This window comes from Neopelma chrysocephalum, unplaced genomic scaffold, assembly GCF_003984885.1.
Source record: "Neopelma chrysocephalum unplaced genomic scaffold, ASM398488v2 Primary Assembly neopelma1_59, whole genome shotgun sequence".
Lineage (NCBI taxonomy): Eukaryota > Metazoa > Chordata > Aves > Passeriformes > Pipridae > Neopelma > Neopelma chrysocephalum.
Window position 1 is genome coordinate 17,871,903 of NW_020897714.1, and position 15,593 is coordinate 17,887,495.

General features: G+C 47.9%; 1 protein-coding gene across 4 annotated transcripts in view; it reads right to left on the bottom strand.

Moving 5' to 3' along the window:
• Window positions 1-6,225: 6,225 nt before the first annotated feature.
• CACNA1I (calcium voltage-gated channel subunit alpha1 I) overlaps window positions 6,226-15,593 on the bottom strand; it is a 92,338-nt gene continuing 82,970 nt past the window's right edge. For all 4 annotated transcript variants that reach the window (XM_027680196.1, XM_027680197.1, XM_027680195.1 and 1 more), the window contains one exon: window positions 6,226-13,893. In XM_027680196.1, the coding sequence (XP_027535997.1) occupies window positions 13,192-13,893 (702 nt within the window). In that variant the 3' untranslated portion in view covers window positions 6,226-13,191. The remainder of the gene's footprint in view (window positions 13,894-15,593) is intronic.

Consider the following 15,593-nt stretch of genomic DNA (forward strand, 5'->3'; position numbering starts at 1 on the left):
CATTACAGGCATAACAGTGGTTTTGCATAATTATACATATATTAATGCTAAACATGCCCATCTTCAGTTAAAATTCATTAATTCAGTTCTAAATAAAAAGGATTGCTCATTGCAGGTTAATTTCTTTTTTTAATTATTATTTTAAAGCAGAAAATATTTCTAAAAGCTCAAGTCATACTTCTACAGCTTTTTCTTAATCCTGAGATTAACAGGGAAAGGAAAACACAAAGATTAAGCCAGCTCTCAAGTAGAAACATGGCATAAAATGTAACAGGAAACTTTGCTGCTTTTGCATTGTGAGAAATGAGAACAAGCAATAAAAAATTTGGCCAGATGCTGCACTGTACCTGGAATTGAGTCCCAAAGGAAAAGCATCTCACAGCCTTTGGCGCTTGTGGTGAAAGCAATACAGCAGCATCATACGGAGAAGGAACATACCGCTGCAAGTGACTGAGTGCAGGTTTGGCTGGCACCAGAATTTGCTACACAGCTTGAGGTCAGCCTTTACAAGAGGAGGCTTATTTACTCTGACAGCACAGGTGCAAGATACCAGCACCAAAGGACAGCCCCAGCCAAGAATATCCTGTAGAGTGAAGAAGCCTTTCCTCTACATCCTTCCTTCTTTAAGTTGCTCCTACTACCTTCAGGTTCCTTCATTACCCACTAAATACAAACACCCGGAGGATGGTATTCCATACCCCTCCTTTATTACTGTTTTCAGGTGGGCCTCATCTGAGTGATGGGGAGCCCTTGGTGCTGGTCAGACCCTGCCTTCCTCGGTTCAGTGTGTGGGGCAGTGCCTGGAGGGTGCTTATTGTGGTTATTCAGGTGGCAGGTACCTGGGTGTGCAGGTGCTCTGAGACCTAACAGTGAGCTCTTGCATTGCAAGCATGCATGTGGCTCTAAGGAAGCTTCCAAACCCTGACCTGCTGCATGCTGGACTAGATATAAAAGTAAATGCGGCAGCCTTAGGAGGTGTCTCTTCTTTAACTGCATTGATATCCAAGGAAATCAAAGGAGAAGCTACTACCTGGGTTTGTCTCCACAGAGGCTTATTTAATTCCTCACTTACTGAAAAGGCAAGGAGAATGAGCACAAAAGGGAGAGGAGGACTTGGATTTGTAGGTGGAGGAAGGACAAAGAGAGAGATGGTAAAAAAAATGGAAAGACAAAAGAAGAGATGGGGAGAGGTCTGCCCTAAACAGCAACAGAAATCTCCAATGGCTGTCGATCTCTAGTTCCTCTCCCCTTGTGTTGTTTTTAGCGCACAGCGGGAGGAAGAGAGGCTGAGCTCCAAGCTCAGACAATCAGAAGGAGAAATCTCCCTTCTCACCCATGCCTCTGAAGGAGGGAGACGGATCTCACTGCTTATCTGTCCAAGCCTGTGTCTGCCCCAGCCAGGGTCTTGCTCCCCCTCTGCAGCAGGGACCCCTTGCTGACACAGACTTATTGGGATGTGCAGCGGATCCAAATGTGGCCCCTTCACCCTGCGAGCATCTCCTGCCCCTGCCCACGTATCTGAGCCCTGGAAGCCCATCTGTCCATAATAAAAAGCTTGCTTCAGATGCTGCTCGTCACAATTTTTTTTTTTTTTAAATAATGAACAGACACCTCTGGCCCAGTTATACTTGCTCTGTCTGTCCTCCTTTCTTGAGTGCTGGCCCAGACAGAAGAGGTGCTTTTTAGGGAGGTCAGATAGGGTCTGACAGAGAGTCCTGCTGGGCACGAGCTGTGAGTTCAGTGGAGGGAAGAACCCACCTCCCTTCTAACTATTTTATCCTCCATGTTGTCCTTCAGGCTGGCCCATGTCTGGGAAGCAGAAGGTCATAAGGATGTGTATGCACATCTTGTAGCCCATTGCTGGGCAAAGCCTGCTCTTCTGTAACTGTGATGTACAGTTGTCCTGAACACACAAGGCAACTCTGAGCTGCCCAGCTGCCACCCAGCTGCCATGCTGGAGGTGTGTGTGGGCTGTTTGCTCTGGATTGCCCATACTTACCAAGGCTACCCAGCCTCCTGCATGACCAGAGAGAAGTGGCACTGCTAAAACCTCCAGAAAAAACAGGGTGAGTGTTCAAATGCCTGAGACAAAATTCACTGGTAGGGACAGGACAGGCATTGAGGTCTTCTCTGACCTGGTGAAGAGAACCAAGCCAGCTGCTCCTCTGATATTTGTGTTGTCTGTAATTACTACCTCTGACTGCCGCAAAAACTGGGTGAGCCATGAAACAGGGAAACAAGACAGACAGGGACTTGCCCCATCCCCAGAAGGGGCCATGTTGGACACGGCTTTCAGCAACCTGATCTAAGTGGAAGGTGTCCCTGCCCGTGGCAAGGGGGCTGGAACTAGATGATCTTAAAGGCCCCTTCCAATCCAGGCCATTCTATGATTCTATTAAATGATCAGATAGAGAAATGGGGAGTCAAGGAGTAAGACAGATATGAGACGTACCTCTGTGGTCTCCAGTGTAGACCTGCAGCAAGTAAAGTCATCCCAGGCTAGTTTTTTTTCATGCTAGCCTGGGTACACAGAGCAGGGAAACTACACTGGCACAGATCGATGCGGTCCCACATGCAGGTGGCGAGCTCATGCTCAAGCCTTCTCCTTCCACTCTTTCACAATTAAGTGCCCAGACTACCTACGCTAAAGCAAGCTTAGGTTTGTCTTTGCAATCTCCTGTGGCCCACAGCCCTGTGGGCTGAGTGCATCCCTGTCTGACACCTGGCACTGCCTCCTCACCCTCTGTTCCTGACCTTGGACACTGGTGTGTCCTGAGTTTGGCATGCCCTGAGTCTGGTTCCTGGGTGCGTACCACACACCCAGAATAGGTTACCTAACTTCTCCTTTTCACTTCCCAGGTCTCAGAGACACCATGAACAGAAAGTTTCCTTCTCAGGACAGTTGCAAGAATGCTCAGAACTACTGGGAGTAGCTGTAGAAGGAGTATGTTTTTCCCACACCCGTTCCTGCCTTTTAGCACTTGCAATGTGAGATGGGCTGTGAGGAGACATGGGGTCCTTCCTATGGGTGGGACAGCATTGGGACCCTGAAAGTGACTGGGGCAGTTCCTGAAGGGGACATGCGTCAGTCCCTTTGACAGAGGATGTGGCAGAAGTGATGCTGAAAGATGGGGGTAGGACTGGGGGAATTGGCTCAGCATAGACGTTCATCTCAGGCATGGAGGATTAACACAGTGGTGACTCCTAAACTTGAAAGGGGCCTAAAAAACATGATTGCCCATACTGAGGAACACGATGGTCTTAAGGTGTGGAAGGAGACCAACCTGCACTAGCAGCCCCCACATCAGATGACTGATCTCCATGGAACCGAACACCTGAACTTAGGAGAGAAAGGCATTAAAAGAGGAGAAGGGAGCTTAGGAAGGAGTTGGGGTACATTTAAGGAGGAGCTGAAATGATGACCTAGGAAGCTTGTCTCTGCTCCCACTGGCTCCTGCAGTTTTGATGTGAGTTTGATCTCTCCCTAGATGTAGCTTTCCCGAAGATGATCCTGCACATAGAAATCCCCTGACATGAGACACAAAGTGAGGGGAGCCCCAGTCCCCCTCTCCACTCCACCTATCAGTGGGTTTTTGCCCATGTCAGCTGCTGTGACTCCTCCAGTGCTGTGGCAGCAGCAGGGAGAGGTACAATTCTGCTGGGGACCCCAGCAGGGTGATCCCCTCCCCACAAACATGGTCACTGAGCCACATGGAGGGAAAGCAAAGCAGTAAGGATTCAAGTGTCACAGCCTGTGTTCCCCTTAGGAGGGACATTTAAGCCACCTGGAGAGGCAGAGGGGATTTGTGAGCACATCCAGCAGCACAAGTTTTATGATTTAGGCAAACAGTGTAAATACTTAAGTACTTATATGGTGATATCTGAGCAACCTCAGATGCTGTCTCATAGCAGGGACCTATGTAATTTCCTCCTTCTGCCTATAGGCACACCTGGGAATCTTACCTGTGCAGTGTGGCCCTCTCCCTTTGCCCTGCCTCCCCATTGGAGGGGACAGGCAAATCTCAAAATCAGTTGGGGGCCTTGGTGCTGTGCATGGCACCTTTGAGGGTGGTATCACAGGGTATAAATATGAGGCAGGGGAGCAGGTGATTTGTTCCAATGTTTTGCTGAAGTCATACAACAATTCCCGACCACATGGAGACATGGAAGATGTGGCAAACCTGCACTCCTCCGTCCAGCGCTGGGCTGGAGCTGATGTACCAGGGAAGGGTCTCTCCTGCCCATCATGGGCTCTCACATGTTCCCACAGCAACAACAGCAAGGCAATCACATTCCTCCTCTCCCGTGCACACTGATTAAAATCACGCTCATCGCAAGTGCATCAGCTTGAGCACCCAGCCCTTTAATTGCTGCAATGAAGGATACGAACGTAGGTGATTCTGAGGCCATCAAAGCAGAAAATTAGCATTTAGAGTGAAAATGATACCACTGCATCATCACCAGTGCAAAGCAAACAACACAACCAGCCAGGTTTCCTCTTTTCCTCCCTATGTACATGTTTGGACTCATCCAGTCTTGCAACAGCCCTATAGCTTCCTGCACACGTGGGGCCTGTCCCTCTGAGGGCTGCCACCAGGAGATCCTGGACAGGCAGGGTCTGCAAGGTGGCATCTGCTTTTCAACTCTGGTCTTTTGATGAAGCAGATTTATACACTCACTTCTAAGATAATCCTCCCTCAAACGTCAAAAGTGCCACATTATCTACTGCACTGATTCCTAAGGTATTTACAGAGCATGAGCAAGCGAGGGTGAGGCTGGAGGGAAGAAATCTGCACCCTCAGGGTGTCCCTCAAGGTGAATCATCTGTCTCAAGTTTCAAGCCAGCAGTCAGATCTTCTCTTCCAGGTACCCTTAACTGTCTTTCTCCATCATTAGGGCAAGTTCCTCTCAGACCTTCTCACCTCTTTGTTACCTAGGCTGCTTGGACCCAAATAAACATTAAAATGCTGTGTCCACACAAGCCCAAAAGGAAAGGCTGTTGGTTTACCAGTCAGGTTAGGAAGGAGTCAGTGCCCCCAGCCCCACGGATTAGCCTGCCACTGGTCCCATCAGATTAGGGTGTTGGAGTTAGCTGGGTTGGAGGTGAATGGCTCAGCCTCTGTAGTGGTCACTGAGTAGAAGTATGGATGAGGCTCAGAGGGATCACTCTGGAGCAGGATTCAAAGCCCTGGGCTTGACTCCAGTCACAGAACCAGCAGTTGCACAGGTACCCTTCCTTTGTTAAGAGATTTTGGGCTATTCAGACATGCCCACATCAGAGGTGGCCAGAACTGAAAGCAAAATTCCAAGTCAGACTTTAAACAGGCTCCAGGATGTTGGGACTCCTGGTTCCTTCTGGCTGCCAGCACTGTCTCCATCTCATGTGCAAATCCCACGTATGAGCAATGTTCAGGTAGGTGATAACTAACCTTGCAAAAATGTGATCAGTGCAGGGGTGACTGCCATGCTTGCCCACCCCAGCCAGGACCGTGCATGCTGGTGGTTTCTACTGCAGAGAGAGCTGCTGTTTCCCTGGCATCCCTCGTGTAGGTGCCAGAACATCCTTTCCAAAAAGGGGAGTATTTCAACATGTTTTGATATGGACCTGTGACCTCTTTGGGTTCCTGAGCAAATCATTGATGTTGAAGTGCCACAGTTCAAATTCTGAATTGCAGATGCAGTAGCAATGTACATGGTGTGAGGAGGGTCCCGGTGGTCCCCAACAATGCAAGTACATGCACATATGCACACTTGTGATGGTTCCAACAGCCCTAGGTCCCTGCGTGCCCCACCGTGTGATCTGCTCCAGCTCCCCACCAGCCCCAACACCCCTATTTCCCCTGCCCACGGACAATGGCTCCCTGAGTGATGGCTAGCATGGGTTGCAGCTAAGTTGTGCCCCTCAGGCTGCAACACTTTGAGGTTGCTCCTTGCTCCGGGCCCATGGTGTACGGCTGGAGGGGGCTTACTGTCCTGGAGCAAGCAGAGACCTCTGCAACTTGTTACAGATAGTGTTGCCCAGACATTGACTGCATCAATGCTGTGGAGACTGCTGGTGAGCAGTGTCCCATGTCAGCAGTTTGGGCCGTTTACTGCTTTAATATATTCTTGAAAAAAGAGACCAGTGGGAGGTCTGGTTATAAGCCATAGGCACCCTGAAACAGGTATATGCCTACGCCCACACACACAAAGAAAGCATCAGTGACTATGGAAGCATAAGAATAAATATTGAGCATACACTGAAGGATTTTCAGAATAGTCTCTCTTTTTTTTAATTTAATGCCATGTTGTTTGTTGTAAGTTTCCTTTTTATTCTCCTCCTTCTTTTTTTCTTCCTGATTTATTTCCTATGCCTGGGTTTACAATAACAACAGAAACTAATCAGTGGCCAATGATTAACAGTCTCTCATGTGTTATTAACTCTACATTCAATGGAAGATAATCTCAAAAATTTGTGTCAAGAAATATAAACATACAGGGGGACGGGTCAGTTGTATGTATATAGAGGGACTATACACACAAAAGCAGATATTTTATCCACATCACCCCATTTACATTGCACACAGCTTTTTTCTTAGAAATATCTATTGTTATCTAGAATGTGTGTACTATTTCTGTGCGTAGAACAAATCTTGAAACAAACCCTAAATACGGTTCAGATAAGGAGGTGGGAGAAGTGTGTGAGAACATAAATTAACTGTGTTGGTGAAGTTGTAATTGAAAGAAGAAATGGGGTTATCTGCTTTCATTGTTATCAGCCCAACAATTATTAGATGCAGCTAAGGGTGACAGTGGTAGTTTTAGAGGAAAGCTTACCTGATACAGCCTGCCCCATTTGTCCCTTTTTTTGGAGATGAGGAGCATCTGGGGGATTCCTCTGATACTTCATCTCCAAAGCTGTGATAGTTTGATAGCAAGGCTTATGCCAAGAATTTGCAGGGTAATAGAAATACCTGCCAGTGCATGGACCACATACCTTGGGTTCTTGAATGACACTTCTGCTTGTGTGTGGGTGGCTCTCTCCCTAAGAAGGCACTTTTCAATGTAAGAACAAAAGCTCAGATTAAAGATGTTTCACTGAAAAATATTTTCTCTTCAGACTGTCATCCTCACATCCCATGGTATTGCTGACAATTTGTTCTGAAGCAGCGTCTTAGCTCATATGTGTGTTTCTGACTGAAGGAGGGATGGTTACCCTGCTTGCTTGTGCTGGGTGGTTGCTAGCCCTCTTTTTGGAGATACTCTGACAGTCTCTGACAGACTCCAGTGAAGGAACATTCAGTGCTATTCCCTTAGCAGCAGTCATAAGAAAGTGAAGAAGAGAAAGAAAGTGGTGGCAGCAGGGCAATGACAAATCCCACTACACTGTGGTCAGCACAAGCAGGTAGCCTGCAGTGCAAAAAATTCATCCAGGATGAGTAAGCTGGAGGAAAGAGTGGGGAAGAGCTGCAGAAGGAGCTTCTTTTTTTTTTGCATGGTGCACTGTGTGCACCAACACTGCTGCAGCAACCAGAAGCAAAAAAAACCTCTCAACAAACCAAAATAAAGCTACAGCACCTTTCACAGTTTTCCAAACTAATACAGATAATTAAAGCAGTATAAGACAGAGGGTTAAAGTGCTCTGGTCTCCAGGAAAATGTCTTGGAAAGACACTGCCTCTTACTCCTATCATTCTGCTCCGTGGACCATGAGACGAAGGGATAGCTGTATCTTCTGACTTTGGCAACTACAGACAACCCTGCTAAGGAAAAAGATTTGTATTCCTCTGTGCCCACAGCACTGCACAGCAAAGAGGCAGTGTGAGCTGGAGCCTGCTGTTCTTTACATGGCAACAGCCCAGCTGTTCACTGGAGCAACTTCATGAGGTGCTGAGTCCCCCCTGCTCTTACTCATGTCATGAGCATGAAAGATACTCAGCAGTTGTGCTGACATGCAAAGTGAGAATGAACCCAGTAATAAGGTTCATCTGTGCAATCCCATCGCTGGCATAAGGGGAAGGGCAGAGCCCTTATTGCCACAGCTGATGCTGGAGCAAAAGCAGAGGCATGCTGCAACACAGAGTCTGGTTGGCTGGTTTTGGTGGGGGTGAGTGCTCCTTACTTGCAAATTGAGCACATCTGCTCTAGAAGTGGCTGGGAGGCATAAATATTGAATAGAAGATTGCCAGTTCCTGCTCAAAGCGTGGCAGGATCTTAGTGGATGCAAACAGGGGGCTTAGAAATATGCAGAAGAAGGAAAAATTGCTAGAGAAGAAATATATATGTCTAAATGAGGTGAAAAAATGAGTGGTAACTCAAAGATACGGAGGTAGTGAGTTCCTACTGGAAACCAGTCCCTAGCAAGGAACAAAAATAACATGGGGAAAAAAAAAGACAGAAGCAAGGCCGATCTCATAAGATAAAGCATTCATGACGACCAGGGAAGGAGGTATTTGGAAAGTCAGGTTAAACTGGGTGGCACACATCCAGGTGCCTGACTTTGCAAAGTACCAAGCTCTTCCTACAAGTGTTTTGTATCTTGGCTAGTTAAGAAAATCAGTGGGGTTTAGTTTTTTTCTTCTCTGTGAAATTCTTGTGATAAAAACAAGTGAACCAAAGCTGCTTACCTCCTTATCTTCCATAAGAAATGTTAAGTTTTTAGTTATATTGGCTAAAATTAAGTCTCTGCTCCTGAACTGGTGTTACAAAGACTTTTGCCCTCATTGCACGGTGTGTGTGCAGGGCACATCTCCTGTGGACACCTCACTGCCTGGGGACCAATCTTCAGTGCCCTGTGGGTGAATGACTGGCCTGATGTCTCGAGGATTCAGTCACCACGGCCCAACCAGAACACAATACCTCTGTGATGCCCTGTGGAAGCATTTTGAACATGAGAACCATTTTGGTGGGAATCCTTTCATTTTCAGCTAAAAGGAAAAATAAAAAATTCAATTCCTTGAACACTTCAAGGATTTCTGCTTTATGTTTCTTCTGTCTGAAAACTTATTTTCCTGGTCAGTAATGTTTTCAACCTTTGCCCTCCCCTTCCCCCAGTCCTGCTCAACTCATTACTTTCACAGAGGGTTGGTGGTCCTTTACAGGACCTGGCCTCACAAAAATCCCCAAAATGAAACAAAAAAACCCAACCCCCCAAAAAACCCCCAGAAACCCAAATGCACCACACTGCCAACTTTCCATGAAAGAAAAGAGTGGTCGCACTGGCAATTGATTCCTATATACCTAATTTCATAAGGAACTTCTGGTAGTAGTAAGGAAGACAGATGAAGACTGAGAAGCCATGAGAAGCACATCTAGTGGTATACTTCACTCATTTGGCTGTGCTGAGTCAGAGTCTCTGGGTGCAGAAGGAAATACTAAATACTGGTGTGTTTTCCACGGGCAGATTGGAGCAGTTGTGGATTCCATGTGCAAGAGAAGGTGGGAAGCACTAGGGATGGGCTCTGCTCTGCAGCTGCAATAAAAAACACTAACAGGCCCAGAGGTCATGGTAGAGGAGGAAAATTTACAGGGAGGGTTTAGAAAAAAAGACTCAGAAAACCACCTGTTGAGCCAAGATGAAAAGAGCAGCAGCAGCGAGAGCAGGACATGGCAGCAATGTGCGAGCTCAAGGAGGAGCTCAGTATCGAGCAGGGAGAGGGACTTCTTTCAGTGGCAGACGTGGGGGAGAGCTGGGCACAAGGGTAGTGTGGCAGCTGGACAAAACTGAGTGATATCGGGCTGATGACAGCAAAGAGCGTCCTGGCAGGAACTGCCTGCGATAGTCCCCAGTAGGAAGTGGGGAGTACAGGAGGCTGAAAAGATGCCTGGGCAAATCCTGGGCTACCCTCAGGTGTTGCCTGGGAGGTGGGTGGGTGATGACAGAGGTTTTTGTGTGTGCCAACAGCCAAGCATTGCTGAGAAAGGCAGCTCTTGCCAGGAGAAATTGTACAACCTGCCCTGCCACAGAAATCCCCAGCAAAAAACCAAAGTGTTTGCTGGGGTTTAGTATTCTGCTTCCTTTTCAGGAAGGATAGATGTTTCCTCCTTCTTCTTCAAACTGTTAGTAAATAATTAAAAGAGAGAGACAAAATATTCTCTAAAGATAACCTAGTCTTCTGTTTCCATGGCAACCTCCTTCCTAAGCCAGAAGCCTTTTGCTCAAGTTATATGGCAGAGAGTGAATGCCCTTTTGCAGGGAGATGGGAGAGCTGGCATGACCCTGATGGGAGGCAACGGGGAGACAACTCTCAGAGCAAAACGACTGCCATGAACCCCAAACCACAGAAGAAACAAAGATGTTTTTCCTTGCAAGTCACTTCCACGGACAACCAAGAATAAGCTGAGAGAGCATCCATCCTAGGGGCTGTAGTCCCCCTGTGAGGTCATCACCACAATCTTCCCCACTATCTTTTGATAGTTCTTTCCTCTCAGCCATCTCAAGTGCAGGTCATGTTTCTCTCATGATCAAAGATTGGGGTATTTTCTAGCACTGCACTGATCTCTCACCTTTCTCCCATTCCTCCACTGAAACGTTTCATGGCCCACACAACTACCAGGACAGCTTGGAGTCCCACCTCCATTCTCCTTATGGCCATCTTCCAGGAAACACTCTGCCTTGAATTGTCCTGGGTTTGGATAGGTTTCAACTGTTTGGGGTTTTTTTGTAAGCCTTATCTCTGGCTTCAAAGCAGCTCTGAGTTTGGGTCTAAGCCTTGTGCAACACAAGTTTATTGTTCAGCCATTTGGGGAGTGACTTCCCTCCTTCCCTGAGGAACCATGTGTCTCCTCCCTCCTCAGGACAGCAAGCATGGGCAACTCACCCAAAGAACCATCAGTGCAAAACAAGCATTTAAAGACCCTTATTATTGCTTTAATAAAACTAGATTTGCATCCTTTCTGCAAGGACAAGGACCCAGGCTCTCCTGTTCTCTCCTTACAGGTCTGACCTCCCTGCAGTCAGCATGCACACTTGCAACACAGTAAACACTCCTTCCAGCAAATAAATTAAGTTCACACAGTAATAATTATCCTTTTCCTGGCTGTTGGTCCCATTTGTTGTGCTCACTGTTTACAGCCCCAGTTTGTAAGATGCAGCAGCTGCTTTAAAGTCAGATGGGTCACAATAATACCAGAACATCTGTTTTGTGCCACCCACTTCACAATGCTTCGTACGCCAGCTGGGAGACCTCTCTGAGGGCTGCAGGGGCCCTCTTGTTCTGATGGAAAAAATGGGACAGGAAGCTCTGAGGGAGCCTTGCTCTTTCTCAGTGCACCAGCCTTCAAACCTTCACATCTCCATTGGGTGGCTGTCTTCTCCCTGCTGCCCTTCCCACTCCACATTCTCTGACACACCTTAGTGGAACTTCGCTGGGGTGGCAGATGATGTCTGAAATTCCTTGTCACCCTCAAGTGGCTGGTTTTCCTACCCACCTGCAAATCTGAAAAGGGTACAAAACCTTGACATTGCTGCAGGAGGAGATCCAGGTTGCCCCCACCAGGAAGGAAATTCGTGCAGTTATACCTCTGGAAAAGCAAGGAGGGATGCAGCTTCTAGAGGCCTTGCTCCAACCACGTTGGGAGAAGATTGTGTTCACTGGATTGCATTCTGGATCCTGAGGCAGGTCATGGTTAGAGGCGTTGATCTGCCCTCGCCCTCCACAGTACAGCTCTCTCCACTCACACTGCCCTGCAAGGCGGAGACAAGGAGAGATGCAATTCTCCTTGTCCCTCTCACCCGTCTCTCCGGCTGGTGAGCCAGTCAGCCCAGACAGAACGTACATAAACCCCTTTACAATCGTATACACACACACCCCCACACCCACCAGTATTCCCTGCTCTCCATGTCCACAGTTGGCAGTGAATAGGACTCTGGTCCCAGCTACACTGATGCAAATCAGGAAAACACCAAAGGATGATGCTGGAGAGGAGGCAGAGTCACCACTGAGTTGAGACTGTCCTTGTTGGGTCTTCCCACTAGAACTTGGAACAGGGTTAGCCCTCGGCCAGGAAACTGATGGAGTTTTGTGTTGCTGAAGCCTCCTTTGCTTTTATGTATTTTTTAATATTCTAGTTTTTGTTTGCTTTTAATATATATAGCTATAGATACAAAAATAACAGATAAGTTTTTCTAGGGTTCATTTTTGCACCTTTGGGCTTCTAAAAAAAGAAATCACAATTACTGTAAATGAAAGGAGGAAAAGTTCAATTTTCTCTCCCCTTTTTACCTCCCACCTTCCTTCCATCCTGCCTCTCCCACTTCAAATTTTTCCATGAGTCTTGTAATTTTTTCCCTTAGCAGTTTTCTTTCTTTGGAAAATGAAAAAGACAAACCCAACAAAACAACCACAAAAATACACCATGTAGCCTCCATCCCCTCCTCCCATGATCATGCCTGCTGTGTTCACACATTCCTTTCAAAGTGAGGCTTTTCACCTCAAAATGTTTCCCGTGCTCCATGGCTGTTTGCTTTCCCTGCTGCTGGGGCCAGATTTTCACCTACTGTAAATCAGTGTGAATCCACCTCAAGCCAGAGCTCTGCTGCTTTACACCAAGAGCACACAATCATGTTTTGCCAATTTACGCTTGCATGAAGATGTGGCCCACGATTTTTAACATTTGAAATGGAAGCATGGACAATAAGGAAGTTCCCAGAAAAAAGTCAAGGCAAGCTCTTCCCTTGCTGCTCACCCTGCTTCCCTTTCCCTCCCTTTACCCCCACCCTGCCTGTTTGGTGTAGCAGCTCCTTCAGCCCCCCTTCACTTGTTCCTCCTTAGTACTTTCTGAAATTCTTAATCTCTTGGTAAAAAAAATAAATAAATCAATCTCTCTATATATGTATATGTATATGTATATAACTAAACAGCTGCCACGTGGCAGTCACCTGGCTGGAGGGGCTTGTCCCTACAAGCCCCATGGCCTTTTCTTGTCACTATAGTCTCTGTGATGATGGTCCAGGTCTTGCCCTTAGGCAGGACCATTCCCGTATTGCTTGCACTCTCCCACGCCTCTGAGGTACGGTACCAGAGTATTTATTTTATATATATATATATATATATAAAATATATATATATATTTACGTATATATATATTTATAAATTTTTGTTTGCCTGTTTTTTTTCTTGCAAATCCTTTGGAATTGCTGCTGGGGAGAAGCTAGTGAAACATGCTCCCCATGCCAGAGGCCAAATGCTCCCTCCCTGCACCTCAGGGACCCTCATCTGTTTCTCTTGCTGACACCGTCGCCCAGCTCCAGCTCAGAAGGGAGCGGGGAGCTGCGGTCCCCTGCTCCCAATCTGCCGGGGCCGTCTGACTCCTCTCCTTCCCTGGGCGAGGGGGTGTCCTTGCAGAAGTCCGTCACCCAGGAGGGCATCGAGAGGAAGCCCCGGGGGTCAACGGTGTAGAAGGGTTTGGCGTGGTGGGTGGCGAGGCGGCGGGGCGAGGGGCTGGCGTGGAGGCTGCTGGTGCTGCTGCACTTCTTCACCACGGTCAGCCCTGGTGGTGGGGGCGAGAAGAGGGAGGTCAGCGAGAGGCTGCTGAGGGTCTCCGAGGGCTCGCTGTTATTGCCACCCCCCCGCAGGCTGCTGCCCGCCCCCTCCTCGTCAGAGGGGTCCATGGAGTCATGGTGAGTGCAGCCGGGACTGGTGCTCCCACCGCTGCTGTGGCTGCGCTGATGACGACACATACTTCGCAGGTTGAAGAGCCCCCGGCCCCGCAGGCTCCGGCGGCGGGAGGCAGGGGAGAGGGGAGCTGCCAGGGGTCTTTGGCTGTCCGCAGCTGGCATGGGACACAGAGCCACCGGGAGATCCAGGGTGCACTGGGGAGAGTCGCTGAGATTGAGGCTGTCCTCCAGCGTGGTCTGCAGGCTGCCCGCTGAGCTGCTGCTCCGGCTGTCCAGCGAGGTATCACTGTCAGGCGGCTGGGGAGCAAGAACATGAAAACACAGTTCTCAGGAAGTAGATGGGCAGTAGGCAAGAGACTTTGCCTTGTCTGTTTTAGGAGTACTTTGGGGTGTGAAAATAAACCACAAGAAAGGGGGAAAACTCCAATTCCTCTCTCACTCTCCTCTGCTGGGAGGGGCAGCTATAAACCACAAAGCACTAGCCATGCAGCTTGCCATTGGGATTTCCTCCTGGGTAAGGAGGAGGAAAGGTTTCAATAGTTTGAACTGATTTCATTCTACTCCAGGATGGACCTAGCCCTCCCATGTGAAGTACTCCACCAAAGGGAAGGGAAGCTGGGGAGTTGTGAGCTCTGCAGCCCCTGCCACTACGCTCTCCCTGAGCACTGACGGTCCAGGGGGCAGTGGAGCAGAGGTTCCTCGTGGGTCCTGTCTCATGGCTTCCCTATAAACCTGCCATACAGGCTATGAACACATCAAAACTATCAGCCAGACAGGAATTAGGGGACTTCCGTACATTGAGCTCTGCTCATTAAAAAAATCAGTGATATTTGGGGAGAGAAAAGAGTCCTCATGGTTCTTCTGACCAGCACTAATGGGAATGATGGTATTTAGGACAGAAAGGTGGGCTCCCCTTCCAGCAGGAAGAGGAAACAGCCTTAATTTCCTTGTATCAGGTCTCAGCTAGTTAAGCTGCATTTCAGTTGTTTCTAGGAAATTGGTCCACGCTAAGAGATTATCACTGGGGCACTGCACTGGGAATGATAGATGTAGGATTGGAAGCAGTTTCCTGGGCCACAGTTATTCAACACAGTCTGCATTACATAATCAGAAGTTTACCAATTTCTCCTTTACAACAATTCAGTACTTTTGTCCCAGTGGTATGCCAACTCCAGAGCTCTTCCTCTTTGTGTCTTAACTTATACCAAAAGTTTCAACACTGCAGCAACTCAGTGGTCTCAGATGAAGGCTTAATTTATCCTGGTGAATTTATACACATTTGTATTGAACAAACAGTGTCTGTCACGCGAAGCTGGATAACATCTGATTTTATTTTTTAGTTTGTCTGGAATAGTGTCCCTGTTCATGGAGTACCTTCCAAGAACAGTAACAGGGATCTCTACTGGGCTTTCATCTCTGCCTCCTCTGCTCTTTAGAGACACTTGATCTTCCCCCAATGCTTTTATTTTTCTCTTTCATTAGTGAGAAATGGCTACTTTTTCAGAAAGAGATAGCACCTTCCTGGGATGTGAGAGGTATGTGGGCAGGGGAAAACAGTGAGCTTAGGGACACAGTGTGCGGATGTGGTGCTAAGGGCTGTGGAGGATGTAGGTGGGGTGAAGCCTGTTCCAACCAAGAAGGTGTGTGATCTGGAGTCATGGTGCTAAGAGGACCCAAGGAGGCTGTGCAGCTGTCATCTCCCTGGCTCACACCATGGCTGCTGTGCATGCAGGTCTCTGCAGCACACTCAGTGCCAGGGACCCAGGGGTGAGCTACAAAGTGATGTGATTTCATCTTCATGTGGGGCTCACTGCACCTGTCAAACTATTTTTTTGTCCAAAGCAGCAGAACGTATGACTTGATGAGGTAAGAGCTATACAACACCCCTTTGCTATACTACCCTCTCTTTTCCCCAACCCTCCTGCATTCTGCAGTCCACTGTGCCCCTCCAACACATCCAGGTTACTCAGCCCATAATCACAGCTGCCTCTGTCTTT